Source organism: Lipotes vexillifer, unplaced genomic scaffold (genome assembly GCF_000442215.2).
Source record: "Lipotes vexillifer unplaced genomic scaffold, Lipotes_vexillifer_v1.1 scaffold1486, whole genome shotgun sequence".
In the NCBI taxonomy this organism is placed as follows: domain Eukaryota; kingdom Metazoa; phylum Chordata; class Mammalia; order Artiodactyla; family Lipotidae; genus Lipotes; species Lipotes vexillifer.
Window position 1 is genome coordinate 195,470 of NW_006779719.1, and position 24,344 is coordinate 219,813.

General features: G+C 36.0%; 1 protein-coding gene across 2 annotated transcripts; it reads left to right on the top strand.

Moving 5' to 3' along the window:
• The first annotated feature begins 445 nt into the window (after window positions 1-445).
• CDC37L1 (cell division cycle 37 like 1, HSP90 cochaperone) lies at window positions 446-23,447 on the top strand. Of its 2 annotated transcripts, XM_007452922.1 has the most exons (7): window positions 519-679; window positions 4,535-4,816; window positions 7,484-7,577; window positions 14,394-14,509; window positions 14,872-14,994; window positions 18,729-18,893; window positions 22,843-23,447. In XM_007452922.1, the coding sequence occupies exons 1-7, from the start codon at window positions 548-550 to the stop codon at window positions 22,942-22,944; spliced, it is 1,014 nt and encodes a 337-aa protein (XP_007452984.1). In that variant the 5' UTR covers window positions 519-547; the 3' UTR covers window positions 22,945-23,447. The 2 variants fall into 2 exon arrangements, with proteins under 2 accessions (XP_007452983.1, XP_007452984.1); XM_007452921.1 differs by lacking the exon at window positions 22,843-23,447 and having other exon boundaries at window positions 446-679; window positions 18,729-19,112.
• Window positions 23,448-24,344: the final 897 nt, after the last annotated feature.

Here is a 24,344-nt window from a genome sequence, read left to right on the forward strand (position 1 = left end):
GTGCGTCGGCGTCGCGGCCGGCAGTGGGATTCTGGGTAACGGCCCCAGCCGGCTGGGGCGGTTGGCCCCGCGCAGTAGGTTCCGCTCACTGGAAGTCTGTTGGCAGTGGGGATTGTAGGGCCGGCGGCAGCCGGACATGGAGCAGCCGTGGCCGCCGCCAGGACCTTGGAGCCTCCCTCGGGCAGAAGGTGAGGCTGAGGAAGAGAGGGACTTGGACGTGTCCCCCGACTGGCAGCACTGAAAAGCTTCAGAAAAAGTTTTAAACAAGAACCCATTCCAGACCCACAACCTCCTCCCAGGTTCCGGGACGCACCTCCCTCGACCACGCCTTCCTATCCGGAAGTGACGTAACAAGCGGAGTACGTCTTTTTCCGCCGTCCGCCGGTGGCGCGGCACAGGCTGGCGCCGGGCGTGCGTCGGCGTCGCGGCCGGCAGTGGGATTCTGGGTAACGGCCCCAGCCGGCTGGGGCGGTTGGCCCCGCGCAGTAGGTTCCGCTCACTGGAAGTCTGTTGGCAGTGGGGATTGTAGGGCCGGCGGCAGCCGGACATGGAGCAGCCGTGGCCGCCGCCAGGACCTTGGAGCCTCCCTCGGGCAGAAGGTGAGGCTGAGGAAGAGAGTGACTTGGACGTGTCCCCCGGTTCTCCTCGCTACCCGCAGCTGCCGGGAGGCGGCACCCAGGTGAGAAGGGGCCCGTGTTCTGCGGGGGGATGGAGAGGAGCCGTCACCAGCCCCCAGAGCCCTCTGTCTCTGCGACCCTCTTCTGTGCCCTGTTCTGATCCCCCACCTCCCCCTTCCCCCGCCCCCGACTCCCGACCCCCAACCCCCAACCTCGGGCGTCGGGAGCCTGAAGCCATCCCATCACTTTGTAGCATCTACTGAGGTCTTCGAAGAGGGTCTGGCCATATATCCCCAACCTTCATCTCCACGCACACCTTTTTACCTTGGCTAATTCCTCACCCTTGGAAGAAGTTTCTCCCCTCCACCCCACTTCTGACGGTACCCAGATTTGGGACAGCTCACTCTATAACATTGACCCTTTGTCCTCTTGTGCCTGCTCTTATCCGAGCACTTTATTCTTTTGAAGGCACTAATATTTGTGCACAGTTGATGGGAACAGTGAATGGTTGTATTTCAATAATTCACTGAGCTCCGGACATAAAGATTTCAGATCCAGTTTATTTCACTGACTTTTGACATCTGAGCAAATTCTGTAAACCTTGCTATTGATGCTGGCGTAAATCTCGCCCATTCGCGTGACCATTTTCCCCTTACGTTTCTGATTTTAGTTTTGTTTCACACCATTCTTCAGGAAAAATATATAGGCACACGTTTGCCTTTTCCTTCAGACTTCTTCCTCAGATTCCTGCCGCTACTTGTGGTTTTCAGCCCAGCCTTCTTTCCTCTGAAACTTATCCAAATGTGATATACTGCCACTTAGGATTTTCTTGGACCTATCTTAGGGAGTGCTTAGGTACTCATATCACCTTGTCCCGGTTTTTCTCCTAACCTGAGTGTTTTCGAAGTATATTTCAGGATCACGGACTAAACGCTAATATGTTCAATGAAATGGATTATAGGTATTGCCTTCTAGGCTTCTTGCAAAATGGGGTCCCCCAGGGCTTAACTGAATTAAAACAGTTTTTCTCTAGACTCATCTTGCTAGCTGTTAATGAAAATGAATGATTTAAATTGTTTGCCAATAAGTGTAGGGTCGATCCTACATAGGTCAATCCTATGCCCGGCTCACAGGGTTGGTTGGCTGCACAGAGAAAAATGCTGTTTCATAACCACAGACTGTACTTCGGCCAGCCAGTCACTGGGAAAGTACAAGACATTTTTTTAGGAGGACAGAATGAGAGTTGATAGGTTGGTAGTCACCCACTAATTATGGATCACTGGTGTCATCTTTATATACAAAATGTGTTATATAAGCACATAATGAATGTGTTACAGAGATAGAAAAATAATGAACAGCAGCTGCCATTGTCAGTTTTGAAGGAGTATAGAGAGGATAGAAAGGTCTCAAGAATTTCACTGCATTGTGGTTGAATCTAAAGAGTAACCTAAGAGAAACTAAATTTTAAAAATAGCTGTATATTAATTTATAAGCTTATTTAGCTGAAAGGAATTTTAGAAATGATTAGGCTTAAATCCTACATTAAAAGTGATTTCCCTGAGGCCATGTAGCTAGGCAGTGGCAGAATTAAAACTAGAATCCACTTCTGACACCTAGTACAGTGTTTTTTCCCACCTACTGTACTGCCCATCCTGTGATGTAATGTAAAATTTTATTTGGCTGAAACTAACTTTGAATGGTACTAAGATTTGCAAAATGGTTTCTAATCCTAAATTAGTTCATGTGTTTATAACAAACCTACTTACTTGTCTTGCTGGATTTAAGTTTTAGAACTTAAGTTTTTCTTTTGGAATATTTGGAAAGAATAAAATATTTAATTCAGTTTATAAACATTTTATAATCTTTATAAAAACAGCCTTGGTGTAATTTTACCAAATATAGGGAACCTAGCTATATTAATGTCATATGTGATGTATAGTTCTGAGATCCAGTTAAATGCAGTTTGGAACTTAGAGATCCTGTTTGGGAATTTTTTTTATGTAAAGTTACATTAGTAGACCTTAATGCTAACAGTTCGTTTTTCAAATCTTTGTTTATTAAAATATAATCAGTCATCTCAATACATGTTGGATAGTTTACTCAAATGCCCAAACATAGTCTGTGTAGTCTGTGCAGAAGGATATAAACATAAATCATTTTTAGAATTTAGAAATAAATTTCTGTGTTTGATTTGAGAGGTGATTTGAGAATTTGCTCCCGCATAATTTGACAATGCAAGATATTTCCATTTGTCCTTACCTTTCTTAGTATTTCAATCTGTACTCAGTAACAAAAACACAAATAACCCAATCCAAAAATGGGCAGAAGACCTAAATAGACATTTCTCCAAAGAAGATATACAAATTGCCAACAAACACATGAAAGAATGCTCAACATCATTAATGATTAGAGAAATGCAAATCAAAACTACAATGAGATATCATCTCACCGGTCAGAATCGCCATCATCAAAAAATCTACAAACAATAAATGCTGGAGAGGGTGTGGAGAAAAGGGAACCCTCTTGCACTGTTGGTGGGAATGTAAATTGATACAGCCACTATGGAGAACAGTATGGAGGTTCCTTAAAAAACTAAAAATAGAACTACCATACGACCCAGCAATCCCACTACTGGGCGTATACCCTGAGAAAACCATAATTCAAAAAGAGTCATGTACCAAAATGTTCATTGCAGCTGTATTTACAATAGCCAGGACATGGAAGCAACCTAAGTGTCCATCAGCAGATGAATGGATAAAGAAGATGTGGCACATATATACAATGGAATATTACTCAGCCATAAAAAGAAATGAAATTGCGTTTTTTGTAGTGAGGTAGATGGACCTAGAGTCTGTCATACAGAGTGAAGTAAGTCAGAAAGAGAAAAACAAATACCGTATGCTAACACATATATATGGAATCTTAAAAAGAAAATGGTCATGAAGAACCTAGGGGCAAGATGGGAATAAAGACGCAGACCTACTAGAGAATGGACTTGAGGATACGGGGAGGGGGAAGGGTAAGCTGGGACAAAGTGAGAGAGTGGCATGGACATATATACACTACCAAACATAAAATAGATAGCTAGTGGGAAGCAGCTGCATAGCACAGGGAGATCAGCTCAGTGCTTTGTGACCACCTAGAGGGGTGGGAGGGAGGGAGACGCAAGAGGGAAGAGATATGGGGACATATGTATATGTATAACTGATTCGCTTTATTATAAAGCAGAAACTAACACACCATTGTAAAGCAATTATACTTCAGTCAAGATGTTAAAAAAAAAAAGAGTCACCAGGGTGGACCAGTGACTTTTTTTTTTTTTAACAACTTTGGCTGTTTTGATTAGGATTAAGTTAAAGGTTATCTATCTGATGTCGTCAGTTTTAAATAGAAATTTCCAATAATAACAACTCAGATTACCAAGGATTGGGATAACACAGAAAGAAAATAGAAACCAAGAAGTGATTACTTCTAAATAAAAGGTTCTTTGAGTGAAGAACTTGCAAAGCAAAACTCTATAAAGGTCTGCTTTTCAGCATGTTGAGTGATAAGATGATGAACTAGATTTAAGCTTTTGTTCTCATTATTCTGTTTCAGGATTATGAAGACTATAAATCAAATGTTTGTTGAGGCCCCGCTGTATGCAGGACACTGTGCTAGTTGCCAGGCTTTTTGTTGCTGTTAGTTGTCAGGGGAGAGGCACAAATTAACAACGAAGCTTAGAGTCTAGTTGATGAAACAAGGTCTATAATATAAAACTCTTAACTGCAAACACAGAAGGCTGGATGCCTGTGTACTAACAACATTGTACAGAAATCCATGACTAATAGAAATTTGAACCGTGCTACATAAACATACCTGTTCTGTTGCCTTCTTCATTTCTTAAAAATACTGTTTTGTTTTGTTTTTTAATCCAGATGTATAGCCATGGAATTGAAATGGCTTGCCAAAAGCAGAAAGAGTTTGTGAAGAGCTCTGTGGCGTGCAAATGGAATCTCGCTGAAGCTCAGCAGAAACTTGGTAGCTTAGCACTGCATAACTCTGAGTCCTTGGATCAGGAACATGCCAAAGCACAAACAGCAGTATCAGAACTGAGGCAACGGGAAGAAGAATGGCGGCAGAAAGAAGAGGCTCTAGTACAAAGAGAGAGAATGTGTCTGTGGAAAATGGATGCCATTAGCAAGGATGTTTTTAATAAGGTACTCTCTTTTATTGGACCATAATGAAAGAAGGAAAGACTGAAGTGTTTGTACAGACCAGTTGTACATATCTGTTAACAAAGCAACAGAATCCTATAAACAGTATTCAGTGTTGACAGTTTAGGAAAAGTGATTGTTACAGAAATGTGTTATCCCCAGTAGTGTCTAATGTGGGTAGTCCTTAATCCAATTATATGGCTACAGCATAGCACGCTGAATATAAGCATGGGTTCTGGAGTCAGACTGCCTCAAATCTCAACTTTTCACAGGCTGGCTTTGTGACCTTGGGCAAGTCACTTCTCTAAGGCTCAGTTTCATCAACTATAAAGAGTGGGTATGAAAACTAAATAAGGTAACATCTTAAAAGAAGATAGCATGGGGCCTGTTATGTGGTAAAGCTCAGATGTTACCAGTGCTTTCTGATGTTGCTATGCTTATCAGCTTGCTTTCAATTTTGTAACACTAATGTATAGTTACTGGTTTTATCAAATAAAACAAAGTCTCTCACTGTTATTTACCAGTATGTATTTAGTAAACCTCAGACAGTAATCTGGTCTTAGTGTTACAAGCATTATTGCTGAAAGGAGTAGTAAAATACTTTTGCCAAGTTAGTAGTTTATTAAGAGCAGTCTTCTGTTTCTCACTGGATTACATATATAGGCCTTATTCTTTGACTTTTGTATCTGAAAAAGAAGTGGTCAATGAAATAAAGTCATTTTCATCTAATGTCTAAAGTAGTACTCTTTCTATTTGTACTAAATTTAACTCTCAAGACTTAGGTATGGACTGCTCATTCTTGTCTAAGTCCACATTCAGTTTATCTTTAACCGTCATTATTCTCTAGATGTAGTGTGTAACACTACTTGTTTCTGCTCTGGCATCCACTCTCAACACTCCCTCCCAAGCACCTTTAATTTCTTTCCCCTGGACTAGCTCTAGTCCTGCTACAGCAATAAGTAATACACACAGGTAAATGTCTAGTACCACTAGCCCTATCAGTACTTCTTTCTTTAACGGAGATAAATTGTAAGAGTACAACATGCTTCTTGTAAAAAACAAAAACATAAACCTGTAAAGTAGAATTGAAAGGCTTCCTTCATTTCCATTTCCCAGAGATGACCACTGTTAACAATGAGTCATATCTTTATAGACTTTTTCTGTGATTGTACTAATTTATATATTTTTCTTTCCCCTCAACAGAATAATTCTTTCACTGAATGATTCGCTCTCTCTGTATATGTTGTTCTAAGGGATGTGTCATCTTAAGTATTACTTTATTTCTGGTTTGCATTTATACCCCAAAACTATTTAAAATAATTTTTTTATTCCAGAGGGAATTGTCAAAACAATGTTTCTTTGTTTATAAAGTTAATGTCTCTTCTGTTAACACAGTGGTCACAAAGAAAATATGTTTGTCTCTTAATTGTTCTTTTTTAAAGTTGGATTCTAACATAGCTTACATTTATACCACAAATTAATTAGGACTCTATGTTCCAGTCATTTGCTCAAAATAGTACATTGATTTTGTCTGGGAGCTTGAGACTTGAGAGGACTGGTCTAGGTCTGCTCTGTCCAACTTGATAGCCACTAGCCACATGTGCCACTGAGCACTTGAAATGTGGCTAGTCCGAATTGAGATGTGCTGTAAGTGTAAAATACACACCAAGATTCCGATGGCTTAGTACCAAGAAAAGTAAAATATTCCATTAATAATTTTTTTGTGTTGCTTACATGTTGAAATGATAATATGTTGGATATGTTGGGTTAAATAGATATGTTATTAATTTCATCTGTTTCTTTTGCTTTTTAATGTGGCTGATAGGAAACTTTAAATTACATTTGTGGCTTGGATTATATTTCTGTTGGACAGTGCTGGTCTAGATGGAGAATATATAAAGGAAAAAAATGCTTTTATTTTGAAATATATAAACTTGTGTGTTTCCTGATTGTAAACTGTCAGAGAGCTAGTTTTCAATTTTCATTTTTGGCAGTGATGATCTCAAGGTTTAAACGTGGTAACATAATGTTCTGAGAAATTGTTCTGCCAGTTTTTCTGGCCAGATAAAAACTTCATCTTCATCTGTTTTATGACTTATTTAACTGGAAAGAAGCACTTCCTTAATAGAAATTTGTACTTGATTTCAGAATCAAACTGTTTAGCCTCTCCTAAAAAAAGTTTACAGCAAAGGTCTGTTTTAGGTTTATGTCTTATCAAAAATTTTGTCGTAAATATACTCTATATGCTTTGACTTTGAGTTTGTTTCCAGCAAGAACTCCAAAGATTACAGTACAGCTGCAAATATTTAATGGAAATGAATAATGCAAAACATAAATTATGCGTGTAAAGGATCTTTCTATACCTGCCTTTGATAGGGAAATTCAGTTTTACAGAAAGGTCTTAATCCATTTGTTTTTCTCTGTTGATTTCTAAAATAATTGTATAATTTTCTACATATATATCACTTTAAATAAGACTAATGAAACTTCATTACAAGAAAATTTTAATTTTTAATAGAGTTTTACAGATGAATTTAATGATATAATATGAGTTTACTACATCACCTTTTTATAGTGTGTATAAGAAGGATTACTAGGCATTCAATAAGTGAGAAAGAAAATCCAATTAGAATATAAAATCTGATTTTAACTTCAAAATTTTTTTCTTAGAGTTTTATTAATCAAGATAAAAGAAAAGAAACAGAAGATGAAGATAAATCAAAATCATTTATGCAGAAACATGAGCAGAAAATCAGACATTTTGGTAAGTCTACTACTTGAGTTTCCTTCTTTTGTAATGTTTGGTATCATAAATATGTGTACAAAAGGTGGATTTATAAAATGGGGACCAAAAAGAAGACAAGTGACAAACTCCAGTTACATAGCTGCTTCTGGCACAGTTGTATAGCTCTTGTTTTAGACTTTTTTTTGGTTGTAAAAAAATAGAGTGACAGAGTAAACTGAATTGTGAAGAAAAGCAAAATTCAATCTATTATTATATAATCCTACCCTCTAAAACATGGTCTTTTTTACTACCTAGACTCTTTCCATTTCCCAACTAGTCTTTGATTTTGTCTTTTTTCATCTTTGCTTCCTTTGTGTCTGATTATTTTATGGTTGTAAGATTAGCATTCATTTTTTTCAGGTTTTGGATATGATGCTGTACAATTTATGTAGATCCTTCAACTGTTATTCAGATAAATAATAAGTAATAGAATATAATTTATAATAAATAATAAGTAATAGAAATACATATACAAAGAACTGAAAAATAGTTTTCTCTATTGGGGAAAAGCAGTGGGATGGGGGTTGATTTTAGTGAAGGCTTCCTAGAGGAGATAACATCTGAGTTAGATTATAAGGAACATGTAAGAGTTCTCCATGTAGATAAGGGAGGCAAGGCAACAGCATGTCCAAAGGCAGAGTCGGGAAACAGTATGCTATGTTCTAAGAATTATAAGCAGTGACAATAATGCTGGAGTGAAAATGCTACTGGGAAGTATATATGTGTCAATTTAGTAAACATAGTTTTTATTTGGAGTATGTTAATAAGCTTTTTAAATGACATTTTGAGACCTTTTTCCTATTGGTGTTTCTCTCCCGAAGTATTTAGAATTTCATTCATCCTTATGTCAGTACAATGGATACTACTTTAGATTTTTTTCCTTTTTTTGCAGTTTTTTCATAGAATTATTTCATAAAGTTTATTCATAAAATTTATTAATTTTTCTCATACTTTTTATTTTTAAATAAATTTATTTATTTTTGGCTATGTTGGGTCTTCGTTGCTGCGCGCGGGCTTTCTCTAGTTGTGGCGAGCAGGGGCTACTCTTCGTTGTGTGCGGGCTTCTCGGTGAAGTGCCTTCTCTTGTTGAGGAGCCTGGGCTCTAGGCGCACGGTCTTCAGTAGTTGTGGCTCGCGGGCTTAGTTGCTCCATGGCATGTGGGATCTTCCCGGACTAGGGCATGAACCTGTGTCCCCTGCATTGGCAGGCAGATTCTTAACCACTGCGCCACCAGGGAAGCCCTCATACTTTTTATTTTTAAAAAGTGAAATAAGTTACATATTCTGTTTAATTCAAGAATAGTGTCTGAAAAAGTAAGCGAAGTTTATTTTTGCAAATATTATCATTCCAGTATTATTTATAATAGAAAAAATGGATATACAGTCATCCCTTGGGTAGATATTAAAATCTTTAAATAAGCGGAGCCCTGAATTAAAAGAATAAAAAGCAAAAATTTTGTAAATGAATCTTAGTTGTGATAATGTGAGTTGCAGCTCCCACCTACAGTCCTTACTTCCCAGGCCTGCGTGTTCTGTAGGAAAAGGAGTACCATGTACAGATTACTCTTTCAGAGCATGATGCATCTGGTAGAATAGCATCCCTCAAGGTGCTTTCACACAGCTCGCATTCTGTAGGCCAGTTGCTTTGGAGCCATGGGAAACCTAGTGCATGTAAAATAGTTCCCTCACTTTTGCTATAAACTGAGTGCTGTGGTCAGAAGGAATTTTATTTGGGAAAATATCCCTACCTCACTAGGTGTAGTAACCCACCTGGCACTATAATTATGTGGGTCTTCAATAAAACATTTCACTATCCTATAAAACCTACTGCTTCTGTGTAGTAATGTTCATAAGACCAGTGAATTTCATGAGCCTGTTGCCTTCATTTCTTTTGCTGTAAATTGAGTTTTGGGGTCAAGAAATAATGTGGTATGGGGAACATCTCATTTAGTAAGACCACAGATGCATTACTGGTAGAAGCATGGCAAAGAGGGAGGGCAATACCAGATCTCAAATGGTCTTGTTCAAGTGAGGAACCACTGGTCCCTCCAAAATGAAACGGGACCAAGATTATCAACCTATTACTTGATGGTTGGCTGGTCCTTCCAGCTTGATGGTTGGCTGGCCTCTTCAATATTGAGGTTTCAGCACTGGTTTCTGCTACTGGTAAATTAGGTATTCAGTGGCTAACCTGGAATACCCTTGATGAAGAGATCCCATGCTGTTGAATCTCTGCATAATCTCAAATCTACCACCATGACTCCTTAGTTTATAAAATATTGTACAAACAATCAGATGGCTGAGGAAATATGTGACTAATAAACAGTTGTTTTGCCATTGCATGAGTGGGCTTCCATGTCTTATCCTGTAATACTAACCAGAGCCTTACTGTTTTCAGAGCCAACCAGACCTGATAGCCATTCCCAGATTCACATTGTGCCTGTTTCTTAGTGGAAATACACTTGACTTTTCACTTTGGGCAAGATATCCTACTTGCCACAGCCCATTGGATCCCCAGAAATGTTACTAAGGTAGTAGGCTCCCAAAATTTTCCTGTGTTTTTATTTCCCACTTTCTGGCACGTTTGTTTGTATCATACTGAGACAAATGGGATACCTGCTCCTTCTTGCTCACCAAGTTCCATCAGAGTGCAGTAGACCAGTTTGCAGTCATGTGGGATGATGAGATAGTCAAAGTCTCTGGGGACTAAATTATGGCACAGAGTTTATGGAGAGACCTGAGGCAAGACAGTGAAAGTTTAATAATTGTCCCACCTGGGTGGAAGCAAATGTTTCTGGAGTTGTGTGCTTGTTGTAATAAAGGATAAAAAGGCATTTGTCAGAATAATGACTACATTGATATAACCCTTTGAAGTAAACACATTTGGAATAGCAGCTGTGATTAGAGCTTCTAGCTGGAGGCTTTCCAAACTTGGTTTGCATTCCAGACTCTTGGAAGACATGGGCCTAGAACATGGGAGGTTGTGAAGGGCTGCAAAGGCTTGACACGGTACTACTTTGTGGTCTCATGCGTACGTATATTCTTCAGACTTCCTCCTAACTTTCCCTTATGGTATTTTTTGATATTTTTTGATTGTCTTTCTTATATTGCTTTTATTACCCCTTGTAATTAGATGGAATTTACCATCTACTGATTAATGGTACAACCATGTCATGGAATATTGTGAAGTATAGATTTTTTCCCCCATATTTATGTTTACTTATTAATTTAGTTAATTCATGTTTTATAAATATAAAATACCAATTTATAAATAAAGTCTGTTTTCTTTTAAACTTCACAGAACAGTTTTCTTCAAAGTCATATGCATCTTTGACATCACTGTCTTTATGATGATCAGAGCTGATTTTTGGTGATCTAACACAGTTTTTCATGGCACATCATCTGTTCACTTCCAACCAAAGTTAGCTGTGATTCAGCATTTTTTTGAATCTGTGTGGGATGTTGCCACTGGAGATTTTGTTAAAAGCTGTAAATATTTGCATAGATACTATGTTAGTTGTGCTGTAGGTGGATATTCAGTCTCTTCAATGTAATCACTTACATATTGCTTTTCAAAAACACATCAGTATCCTATTTTTGAAAAACACTTAATAAAAGTACTCTTAGAATGTGAAGTGAAATGAGTAGGAAATTAATATGTATGATATGATTCTAATTTTGTTTCTCTAAAAGTCATTAAAAAATAAGCCAGAGGGAAATACATCAGAATGTTAACATTGATTATCTCTTGTAAGCATTGCAGGTGGTTTTTATTTTCTGGATTTTTCAAATTCTTCACAATGAATATACTTTATTTTTATAATCTGAAAAAGAAATATTTTTAAAGAGTTTATCCTAAGAATTCAAGGATGGCTTAACATTAGAAGACTCATTAATGTGATTCACCATATTAACAGATGGCAATAGCATAACCACAGGACTTAGTGATAAGTTTGATGTGGGAGGAATGGAAATGTCAGAAGAATCTCTGAAATACCTGATTGGGTGACATGGAACCTAGGAAGCAATGTAGATGGGCAGGGAGAGAAGAATGGGTTCATTTTCAAATAAGATGAGTTTATGTGCAGGCATGTAGGTAGAAGTAGCTGTCTGGTGGTAGGTGATTGGGAATACAGGAGATCTGGAGCTCAGGATATATTGAAAAATAGGTCATATATCATTCATTAAGAAATTCACAACCTAGTTGGGAGGTTTTTGGTACATTGACAAATTAAGATACTTAGTATAATTCAAAGGATTGAAATCTATCATTCTATCAGTATAATGCAAAAAGGAAAGGGAAATAAATAATGAAGTGTATTTGGGGACCATTTTAGGAATCAGATGGAATATTGAGAGCTAAAGGGTGGATTGGGATTTAGACATTCACCAGAAAAAAATATATGGGCGAAGATACATAATTAAAATATTTTAATTTGTCAAAGTAAGGTTTTTCAAGCATTCAGAGAAGTTGGTTGGCTAGTTTAAATGACTAGATTATCCTTAACCAAAAGATTAGCTCAGGGCTTCCCTGGTGGCGCAGTGGTTGAGAGTCTGCCTGCCGATGCTGGGGACAGGGGTTCGTGCCCCGGTCCGGAAAGATCCCACATGCCGCGGAGCAGCTAGGCACGTGAGCCATGGCCACTGAGCCTGCGCGTCTGGAGCCTATGCTCCGCAATGGGAGAGGCCACAACAGGGAGAGGCCCGCGTACCGCAAAAAAAAAAAAAAAAAAAAAAAAAAGATTAGCTTAATATTTGATGGATGAATGAATGAATGAATTGTTCATATTGTGTTAATAATACCTAGTATTTATCAGGTGTTTACTTTCTGTCAGGTACTGTTTTAAGTGCTTTATATGTATTAACTCCTTTAGTCCTCACAAAAATCCTATGAGTTAGATGCTGTTTTTAGCCCTCTTTTACACATGGGGAAACGTAGGCACAGAGGTATAATAGAACTTGCCCAAGGTGTGGTAAGGCCAATACTTGAACCTAGGCAGTTTAGTCCTAGAGTCATCATGTTAGATTGTGTTACTCTCCATTTGATTTTAAGTTTCTTTATAAATTCCAAAGTAATACGTGTACTTTCTGGTATGTTCTGTTCCACTGAGCCATTGATTCTCTTGATATATTTTGTTCATAAAATTCCACACTCTTCCCACAGAGGTCTTAATGGACTACCTGTAACATAACTTCTCAATTTCATAATAATTTAGTATGCATTTTTGAAATCAAGTATTGACAATTATTTTTCAGGTAAAGAAAAGCTATGGTCATCCTCAAGTGTTAATTTTGTCTCAGTTATTAAGTAGATAGTTTAAAACCTTTAACGTTTAGTGACACCCTTCTTCATGGCCCCTACAAGTGTCACTAACCCTTTCGTATATATCTTTCCTGCAAAAGAAACCGGAATGGGTAGGAATTTGGTGCCTGAGTAAGTCACAATGCTGCCCATGGAGAAGTAAACGGAGAAGCAATGATCTCTCTGAATGGTTGATAGAGTTGAAAATATTCCCTCTTCAGAAGTGTAACAAAGCTAAGGCAAAATTGCTTTATAGGATTTATTTTATGGCTTCAGGTATAAGAAATAGAATTATGCTTTCTTTAGATCTGACCCACAGAAATTATTAATTAGATTCTTTATATAATTTGAGAAGTAGTTTAAAGTAACTTAAATAATCATTGTTTCTCAGAATTTAAAATGACCTAGTCACTGTATCCAAAGTGTTGGGGAAATAAATCTCTAAAGCTTGTAAAACTCTTTATGAGAAAATGCTAAAATGCTTTTTTCCAATTTTTTAAATTAGGAAAAAATCATTATTTTTAATTTCCATGTGTTGCTGTGTATTTCTCAGTAAGACATTTGTCCTCAGTTTTGTTTTTACTTGTGTTCTGATGTGGAACTTCAGAAGTTCATTTTGTGTCTAGAGGAAAGATTTATTGCCAAACTATTGAGATAGCCTTATAAAATTTCCATGATGACTCAGTAACTTTCTTGGTTGGATGAGTCTAAATAAAGCTCAACACTTTGCTGGTTCTGTTAATTACTTGGGTGGTATCAACTTTTTGACCAAATTTCTTAACTAATTTGGGTAAAGATGACAGCACACCTTTAGTAGTATTTGGACTGGTTTGGTATTTTGAAGCAAAATGGCAGCTATTTTCAAATATGCTTAACTAATTTTAAAAAGATTTTGTTTTCTATGTATAAACAGTCATCATGACTAAATGGTTAACATGACTAAATGGTTAAAGTATATTTACTATTATAACACTTACTGGATTGGTTTCCCATACTGTTGACATTTTACCATATTATCTTAGACATATTTTAATAAATTAGAAGAAATGTAGTTTTTCTGAATCTTTTATTAAGTCTTTGCTCAGTGTAGTTTCTTGAGGTTTTGCTTTCTTATGCATCTTTCTAACAGAAAAATGTGTATTCTCTGAATAAATAATATTGAATCTCCTGAAATTATCTGTACTTTAGCCTAGAATGACCAGGAGTCTGTATTTGCCTGGGACTTCGGGCATTCCCCAGATGTAGAACTTACGGCTTTAAACCAATCACCCTACTTTAGCCTGACATTATTTGAAATAAAGTTTGCTATTAATTTTGAAAGCTATTTCCAATATGCTGGGTATTGCTTTATTATTGCTCTTCATTTGCTCTTTTACCATAACCTACTGCTATGGTAATGTGAGTTGTCTTTAAAGAGAATCATTTTAAAATACCATTTCTTTGCTTACAAGAGGAAAGTATTTGACATTCATGGTTTAATTCTTTTTTTTACAGGTATGTTAAGTCGATGGGATGATAGTCAGAGATTTTTGTCTGACCATCCATACCTTGTATGTGAAGAAACTGCTAAATATCTTATTTTATGGTGTTTTCATCTAGAAGCTGAACAGGTATCATGTGAAACTTGAATTTCTGGGAACATTAGTGGAATTCTGATTTACTTTTTTGTTTTGTTTTTCCGTTACTTTAAATGAAAGTAGGAAGGTCATTAAATGAAATTATAATTTTGTTTTGTTTTCACATCTACTTGAGCTTACTGTTAGAATTTTTTTTTAGTTATTTCAGTTAGCATAGGGAAACTTGTTTCCAATGTGCTTTCCCTGCCTGCCTGCCCTCTCACCTCTCTTGTTTCCATGTATTGATACTATAAACCTTTTTCTTTTTTAACCTATTTAAAAATCTTATTTTAAAAATCCAAATAGTAATCACAATATTAAATATATTTCTTATAATTTTAATCTGTTACTTTCAGAAAGGGGCTCTGATGGAACAAATAGCACATCAAGCAGTTGTAATGCAGTTTATTATGGAAATGGCCAAAAACTGTAATGTGGATCCAAGAGGATGTTTTCGCTTATTTTTCCAGAAAGCCAAAGTGAGTAGCTATTTGGTATTGTTAAATGGGAAGGTTAGGTTTTAGCTGAGACCTCTTTTGTCCATACACATCAATGGAAGCCATCCAACCAGGATGCCACAGGCTAAATTCTGTAGTTTTTATAAGGAAAAGAAAAATTATATTGTTGTTTTCATGCTAATATAGATTTAAAGGAGCTATATAAGAAGCTCTACTATACAGCATGTATGTGAAATTGAGAGCCATTCACATGAATGTATGTATTCAGGAAAATTAGTGGAATGGTTAAAAAAAAATCTGCAATATTATGCAGCCATCAAAATTATATTTATGAAAAATTTTTAATCTGAGAAAATGCTTTGCTATAAAGTCAAAAGAAGTGATACATGTTTATATATACAGGATGAAGTCAGCTATATTAAAGAAAAACAGGTATGTCTAGAAAGATTAAATAACATTTCACACTCACTAAATTTACTAATTTAAATTATTACTATAATTTAAAAGTTGTACAAGAAGTAGAGCAATAAGAATTCACATGCACTGACTCTAGGAGTATAAATTGGTATAACCATTTTGGAAAATTTCCTTGTAAAGTTGAACAAGACAAGTGCTTACAGCGAGAAATTCTCTTAGGTATATACCCTAGAGAAAAATGTCTCAACATGTGGTCCAGGGACATTTGAGGGTTTTCAAGACCCTTTCCATTAGTCCTGAGTCAAAACTATTTTCATAATAATACTAAGGTGTTATTTGCCATTTTCACTCTCATTCTCTCATCAGTGTACAGCATAGATTGATACAGAAGCAGATGTGTGAATACAGCTATCTTCTGTTAAGCCAGACTTCTCACTAAATTGTTTGTTTTGAAAATAGAGTTTTAAAAAAATATATGTTATAAATGTTAACATGTAATGAGTTTGTTATTATATTTCAGTTAATATATATTTAATTCCTTAGTTTTAATTTCTAACACATAAGTATTGATAGATATAGCCCACATAAACAGGAACTCTAGGTTCCTCAATAATTTTCAAGAGTATGAGGGAGTCCTGCGACTATAAAGTTTGAGAACTGCTGCCCTAGAGACACTCATGTATGTGTCTATTAGAATTGTTCATAATAGCAAAAAGTCTGAGAACAACACAAATGTCTGTTACCAGTAGAATGAATAAATTGTGGTGTATTCATTTGGTAATATACTAATTAGCATTGGCATGGATAAAAAGACAAGAAAGCAAAATAACCCAAGTCTTAGAGTGATATATCTGGTATCATTTTTAAAATTTTATATTTTCTGTAAAGTTCAAAAACAAGCAGAACTAAATATATTGTTGACGATTCATAAATTTTAAGCAGTAAAACTGAAGAGGCAAAGGAGTGATTAGGACAAGTTACAATAATGGTAACCTCAGAAAGAGATGGAATGCTCTTTGAAACTCATCTCTAAGATACTAGTAATGATCTATTTCCTAATTTTTGTGGGTACATAGTGGGATTTTTGCCCAATAAATTGTACATAAATATTTTACATGCTCTTTTTTGCATATATGATACATTTTAGCATACACAATTACAAGTTAGAAGGAAATATACCAAAAGTTTAATTTTGATTATACTTGGGTCATAGAAGTATAAGTGATTTCCATTTTCTTTTTCATATACTACAGTCAACATATTTCCTTTTATAAATAGAGAAAAACATTGTGTTTTTAAAATAAAAAAAAGTAGCGCGGCAGTAGTACTACCTTCTACTTCTACTGTTAAAATACGAAATTTTCCCAAGACAGTAGTTTTAATGAGTAAACAATTTTTAAAAAAAATAAACATATTTATTTATTTATTTTTGGCTGTGTTGGGTCTTTGTCGCTGCGTGTGGGCTGTCTCTAGTCGCAGTGAGCGGGGGCTACTCTTCATTGCGGTGCGCGGGCTTCTCATTGCGGTGGCTTCTCTTGTTGCAGATTACAGGCTCTAGGTGCACAGGCTTCAGTAGCTGCAGCACGCAGCCTCAGTAGTTGTGGCACCCAGGCTTAGTTACTCCACGGCATGTGGGATCTTCCCAACCAGGGCTCGAACCCGTGTCCCTTGCATTGGCTGCCAGATTCTTAACCACTACACCACCAGGGAAGCCCTTAATGAGTAAACGATTGAGTTGGTACTTTAGTTAGGCTTCTGATGACTATTCTAAATTTTCACTTGACACATAGGCATTAAAAAAAAAAAATCATACTTTCTTTTTCATCTTACATTAATGGATATGTTTGAACTAGTGCTTAGTAAGATAATGGAACATAGTCAAACTATATGTATCCTTTGAAATTTACTTTGACGAAATAGAACTGAAGAGCTCTGCAGTCTTAGATCTTAACATTGTGTTCTTAATAATTTTTTTTAAATTAAGGAATAATTTTCATGAGGTGCTTGCTTTGTGCCAGGTATTATTCTAGGCACTTTACATGGATTAACTCATTAAATCCTCATAACATTTTATAAGGATTTTTATTTCTTTTTTTACAAATGAGGAAATTAGCATAGAGAAACTGAGCAAGTGACCCATAGGTTGCTTAATAAAACAAAAGTCAATCAAGTCTCTCTAGATCTAAATCCCTAGGCCTTAGGCATGAAGTAAGGTCAGCAGTTGTGTCACTTGATTTCCTTTAACGGTTTGCTACATAACCATTTCAGAAGGACTACTTTTGAATATGAAGGCTAACATTGCATGTGTCTACACGAGTACCATATATTGACTAAAGTGAAATGCTATAATATAATTTAAAAAATGATTCCTAAATTCTTAAAAAGATAGAATGGCAGCACAGAACATTGTCTGCATTATTTGTATAGATATTGATGCTAGTAACTAATCCATAGGTTTTAATCCAGTCACACTACGTAAACTACATTAAAGAAAAAAATCGCACTGCAGACGAATGGGCCCACTGATATTCAGGAATGAGACTTCGACAAAATCTCTTCCACCACTTGAACTTAAATTCCATGATCTATTGTGTAGGATGTGCTCTGTGTCATTTTTTAATCTGCAAAGGAAACGTTTATAATTGGAGGCTACTGCCAAAAGGATGTTTTGCATTAAGAATTTTGCTTTATATTATATACACCTTGGGAGAGAATTCCCTTCCCTCAACATAACTCATCGTACTTTTTTCTTTCCATAATCTTGAAAAGAAGGTACTTCCTTAACTAAAACACTAAGGTATTTTCATGACGAAGTTGAATGTTGAGTTTAATTGGTTTTCATGGCTTTTACAAATAGGGATTTTAGGGTCAGAGAATTACTAATAACAGGTAATAGTGTTCCCTCATTAATTGGTGGAGAATTAGAAGGTTTAAAGAATATCCCTTGGCTGTTGCTTGGCAGTGGGAAGAGGAGAGGAGAACATGAGAGGTTAAATGAGGACTATTTTGGATCCTGTCAAGAATATAGATAAATCAAGAGAAATACAGAGGAAGCCTACCTTCTTTCATTTTATTAGTGTGTATGTGTAAAGACGGGTTGTTTCTTATTAGTTTGTTTTATTTTGCTGAAGCAGAGGGAAATGGAACAAACCCATCTTTAATATTCATATAAAACAGGCAGTTTTCAGAAATCTGACAGAGAGCTTGGTGGTTTCTACATTGAAACTATTCACCGCATCTTTACTTCTTCCACTTCAGGCCTAATATATGCTTGCTAGAGTTTACTGTGTGGTCTGGAAGTCTTGAAAAACACAGTCTTTATTTTTTGTGTTTTCTAGGCAGAGGAAGAAGGTTATTTTGAAGCATTCAAAAATGAACTTGAAGCTTTCAAGTCAAGAGTAAGACTTTATTCTCAATCGCCAAGTTTCCAACCTCTGACAGTTCAGAATAATGTTCCCCATTCTGGTGTTGGATCTATAGGTTTATTAGAATCCTTACCACAGGTAAGTTGGAAAAGTAAATATTTATTTTATAAATGTATTAGTTTACATAATTTTTGTTCTTTTGGACTTCTCTTTCTTCTTATACATTATATATGTGTGGTCATTTTAAATATTCTTGCCTCAAAAGATAACTCTGAGTTTCATCTCATGCCATGTTTTGGCATTAAATCTTGTCCATCTCTTAGGTATTTAGAGAGATACCAAATTCCAATCCTTTAAATACAGAAGGGATGAGGACCACCTAAGCATTCTTAAGGGCAAGTGTTTCCTATTGATCATCTCAATCATAAACTTCTCAAGATGGCTTCTGAGGAACATCTCATTCTAAGTAGAACTATACTGTTAAGAATTTATTGAGATGAATTAGCTTCAAAGCATATGTCCAAGTAGCAACCAAGATGATCTGTTGCATGAGTTTAGTAGTAGTATCTTTTTGAATGTTGGTGTTGCCTACCAGATGTAACATTTTACTACAAATTAACGTAATTTATGCTAAGCTGTTCTTTCTGGTAATATTGGCCAACTCTTTGAGCCCCTTGGAAATCTGCTATTAGAATAAGATAAAACCATGTCACTAGTGTGAAAGAATTTATGTCAAAGAGGAGGTTGGACCACTGGTCTGCCTAATTCTACTTAGGATTACTGTTTTAAGTTATTAAAAGTTACTGCCCATTTTGGTTCTAGTAGCATTTAAATTGAACTAGTCATCTCTCATTTTCAGGCCCTAAGATTTTAGGAACAGCTTTAGCCAGTTTAGCCTGTTGCCTACACAGTGAAAGGGAAGTCTCACTCAAAAGGCAGCGTGGGGCTTCCCTGGTGGTGCAGTGGTTGAGAGTCTGCCTGCCGATGCAGGGGACACGGGTTCGTGCCCCGGTCCGGGAAAATCCCACATGCCGCGGAGCGGCTGGGCCCGTGAGCCATGACCGCTGAGCCTGCGCAAGCGGAGCCTGTGCTCCGCAACGGGAGAGGCCACACAGTGAGAGGCCCACGTACCGCCAAAAAACAAAAAAAAGGCAATGTGAGGAGAGCCCTGTATTTATTTTTAAATCTCAGAGTGGTAGAAATTGAGGTTTTCAATATCTTGACCTTATGTATCTATAATTTCACTATTCTGGTTATACGTATTGTAGGCCAAAGGGACAATTTAAGGAAAGCAATTGATCACATTCAACTCAGCCCAAAATATTATTTTCAAGGATAGAAATAATTAAGGTCTGATTTTTAAATAATTAGTAATGTAAATCCTTAGTTAGACATGTAAGCAATATTCCCTCTTAATTTGTCCTACACATTACCTCTTAATGCTGTTGAAATAAAATGAAAATTTTCTCTTCAGTTCTGTGAGAAATAGCCCATAGGGACGCAGTCTTTCCAAAGGAATTTTATAACTAAGTCTCTGTAAGTTCAACATATAAACCTTCTAAAACTAAGGTGTTACATAATGAATGCAGAGGAAAAAAGACTTTTGAAGGATGTTGTTGATTCTAAACGTAAGAGGGAAAAGATAAGATTTCAGCTAGATCCACAGAAACACTGTTATTGAGAGAAGGATAAGATGATAGGATAAGATGAGAGACAACCTGAGGGACTAAGTTGTCAACTGAGAGGAGATTTGGAAGAAGAGCTTACCATAACAATAACATCCCATTTTTATTATATCAGTTTATAAATTGCAAAACACTTTTACATGGTGTCTCATTTAATCTTCTCAAAAACCCTGTGACACATTTTCATTCATTTTATGGATGAATAAACTGAACCTCCTGGAGGTTAAGTAATCTACCTGAAGTCAATACAGTAAGTGATGGAGCTAATATGCTAATCCTGGATTTCTGTTCTACTCCATTGCTCATTCATTCTCCTACATCAGGGGTCCTCAACTCCCGGGCCATTGACTGGTACCGGTCCATGGCCTGTTAGGAACCAGGCCACACAGCAGGAGGTGAGCAGCGGGCAAGCGGAGCTTCCATCTGCTGCTCCCCGTTGCTTGTATTACCGCCTGAACCATCCCTCCACCCCTACCCCGGGCCAGTGGAAAAATTGTCTTTCACAAAACTGATCCCTGGTACCAAAAAGGTTGGGGACCACTGACCTACATCATAGAATATTGTTGAATCATATGCTAGAAATAGGACAAGACACTCAGTTGTGTGCTCTTGGGAGGAACTGGTCTCTGGGACAAGAAATGTGTTGAGTATGTTATTAGACGAGAATATAGGATAATCAGTAGAATTTAAGTGTACATTAGGTTAGGTATATTGATTGCTTTTTGTTTTTTTAAACATGATGATGTCTTCAGTTCTTAAGGAGGTGGGTAGATGAATTCTAGAGAATCTCTTTAGCCAGTTCTAATACTCAAAATTCTCCATGGTGATGTCTTCAGTTCTTAAGGAGGTGGGTAGATGAATTCTAGAGAATCTCTTTAGCCAGTTCTAATACTCAAAATTCTCCATGAAAATCTGGAGCCTAGTCTTAATAGAGAGTAATTGTAAGCTCTGTTCTGAAGGCCTTTGGAATTGGGCCTGAATGGTCAGAAGAGATCTTAGCGCTCTGTTTCTTTGGAGAATGGGATAATGTAACAAGATTATTAATAATTTTTTATAAAACTTAAATTTGGATAACACTTTAGCTTTTAATCTCTTTTTTTAATTGACAACAGTCTCATGAAATAAGCCAAATGCCATTATCCTTAGCTTTGAGAGAAGTAAACCAAGGCCTCTTGGACAGAGATATAAGTAACAGTTACCTTAGGCTTATCCTGTATACTAGCTTTTAATGTTACTAAATTTTGATGAATTATTTTCTCTTTGAGGATGGCATTATACTAAGTGGAAGAGGCAGGGTTAGAACTGAGGTCCAAAGTTATTTTAGTGTTCCAGACCTCAGTCAGTTATTTGTGCCACTTCCTTCATAAAAACCTGATTGAGAATAATCCAACTAACTTCTGGCTTACTATTTGACTTTTACAATAAAAGAATCACAAACTATTGTACTTTATTAAGGAGACCTTTTGAAAACCCTGCCTCCCTTTGGTATGGGGAGGTTTAAGATATCTATGCCCTGTGTGGACTATTTTCCTCATTGATGTTTATTAAATAAAATAAACAGATGAAAGTAGGTGATACATAATAAAACTCTAAGTATGAGCAGATATTCAGAACAACTGATAAAACAATTCTTGGGGAAGAAGAAGTCCTAGGTCTTAAGGGCTTATGTCTCTATTCATGATGCTTTAATAATAATGGGTTTATTTTTGCATTTATTGAATAAAGTTTTCTGTTCCTAGTTTTAGAAATGAACAAATTCGAATATTTTTGAGTTCTTCTGTTTAAAAAATAAACCAAACCTAAATTAAACTGTTCTTTTGTTTTCAACTTTTTAAATACGAGTCTAAGTACCTTTCAAAAGATTAACAGTTTCTCACTTGGGTTTGTTTTAACCTTTGAGAAACCAAAATAGACTCTGAAGATAGCTATAATATTTACTTAGTAAATATATTTTTTCCTTATTCAAGTGTTTTTTTAATTTTAGTATTTACTGTTATAATTAGTAATCTTCATAATACATATAATACATTGCTGGCTTAAAGCCATGTTTATCTTTTAAATTATCAATAGCTATGTACATATAATCATATGGAAGATATAGTCTTATATGATTAAATAATTAAAATTATAGAGTTTTGTTAAACAGAGGAAAAAGGTAGTGTTTATTACATTTCTATTTTTCACATACATCATTCTCTCTTTATCACATCTCTTTGGATTAAGTGGTAATAATCTAATTTTTTTCTTTATCTTCTTGGGTTTCAACCCAAGTCTGACTTCAAAGTCCATCTTTTTTCCTGTTCTGCTATACTGCAGAGAAATAGAGAATGCAAAACTGAATATGCAACTGCATATACTGGCATAAAACTGATTATCATTCATTCATTCTTTTTTCTTTTCAGAATCCAGATTATCTTCAGTATTCTATCAATACAGCTCTCTGCAGTTTAAACTCAGTGGTACATAAAGATGATGATGAACCCAAAATGATGGACACTGTATAATTTGGTTAAGACTGCTGAAGCCAAGTGCTATTTTGTTACAAGAAAGGAAGAACTTGGCTATTTTCTTGACACTTTTATGGGTGCTGCACTTTATTTTTGTTCGGTTTTTGATGGGAGGGAAAACAGAGTACTGAAACGTTTTGTAAAATTTTTTTCATGTGCTGCTAGGTTTTTTTGTTTTTGTTTTTGTTTTTTTCTGAAGAGAGGAGTGGTACCACATGTTGCAAGAAGTCAAACTGGACATTTTTTTGGTTTTTTTAGCTACTAAATTTGCCTTTAATCTTAACTGTTCTCAATTTTGGAATCAAAGTATGAAAATCTGCACAAATGCAATGTTTACAAGAACTGGTTGATTCTAGGAGGCATCTGCTACAGTCTTTTTATATGGATATGTACATGTCCTACTCTACAAAAATGATTAAAGGTAAAAATGTACTTGTATCCTATTGCTAATTTAGCTGTCAAATCTGGTGTTTCATCATATTAAAAGCAATAAATCAGTAGTTGATAATCTACTTTACTAAGTAAGCGGGGTGGTACAAATTAAAACAAAATATTTCCCCTTAAAATAATATTACATTTGTTTTTTCGGCACCATCAGTTAAATCCTTGACTATAATATCAATTTTATATAGATACTAAATTTATCCCCAAGTATTCTCAGAACTATATTCCTTAGTAGTTGATTTTACCCTGTTGACATTTTAATATTAGGGTTATATAGTGATATAAAAAGTGATAAAGCTAATACAGATTTTTTTTTTTACTGAGAGGAACTTCAATCTCACTCTTAATTTCTTTATTTGACATAGTCTGGGATCTCTCAGGGAGCAAGTTTTAAAAGAATACTAATAGCCTGTAAGAACAAATAGGGAAAAATAATCTGATTTTTTACATTGTGGTTATTGTTTGTTTTACTCTGATATGGCCCAAAGACTTTTTTAAAAAGGCAAGAGAAATCTTTTGGAGCTAACTACATATTTCTAAGAATTTGGTGATCCTTACTGGTAATGATGGCTTTTACTACATTTGTCATTCCTCTCTTTAGCTCAGTTACCATGGAATGCTTCTGAGCTTTACTACTTCCTATATAATTCACTTTAAATATGCCAGGATATTTGATTATTCATTTTATTTGGAATGAGATGACAATGTTAATTATTCTAACCTTATTATTTGAGGATTAACCTTCTGACTTATAGGAACATGAGCTTTGATTTGAAACCAGTGTAGTCTTTGGCTCAGTCCCATTGAGACTAGTAGCAAACATTTAGAAGATGACTAAATGGGATTTGGACTACACGTCTCAATTTGAGAAGCCAGATTATGCCAAGGGACCCACATGGTGATCAGACCTGTTATCTTGGCCTCATTTGCACCTTGTTTTAACTAATCTGAGG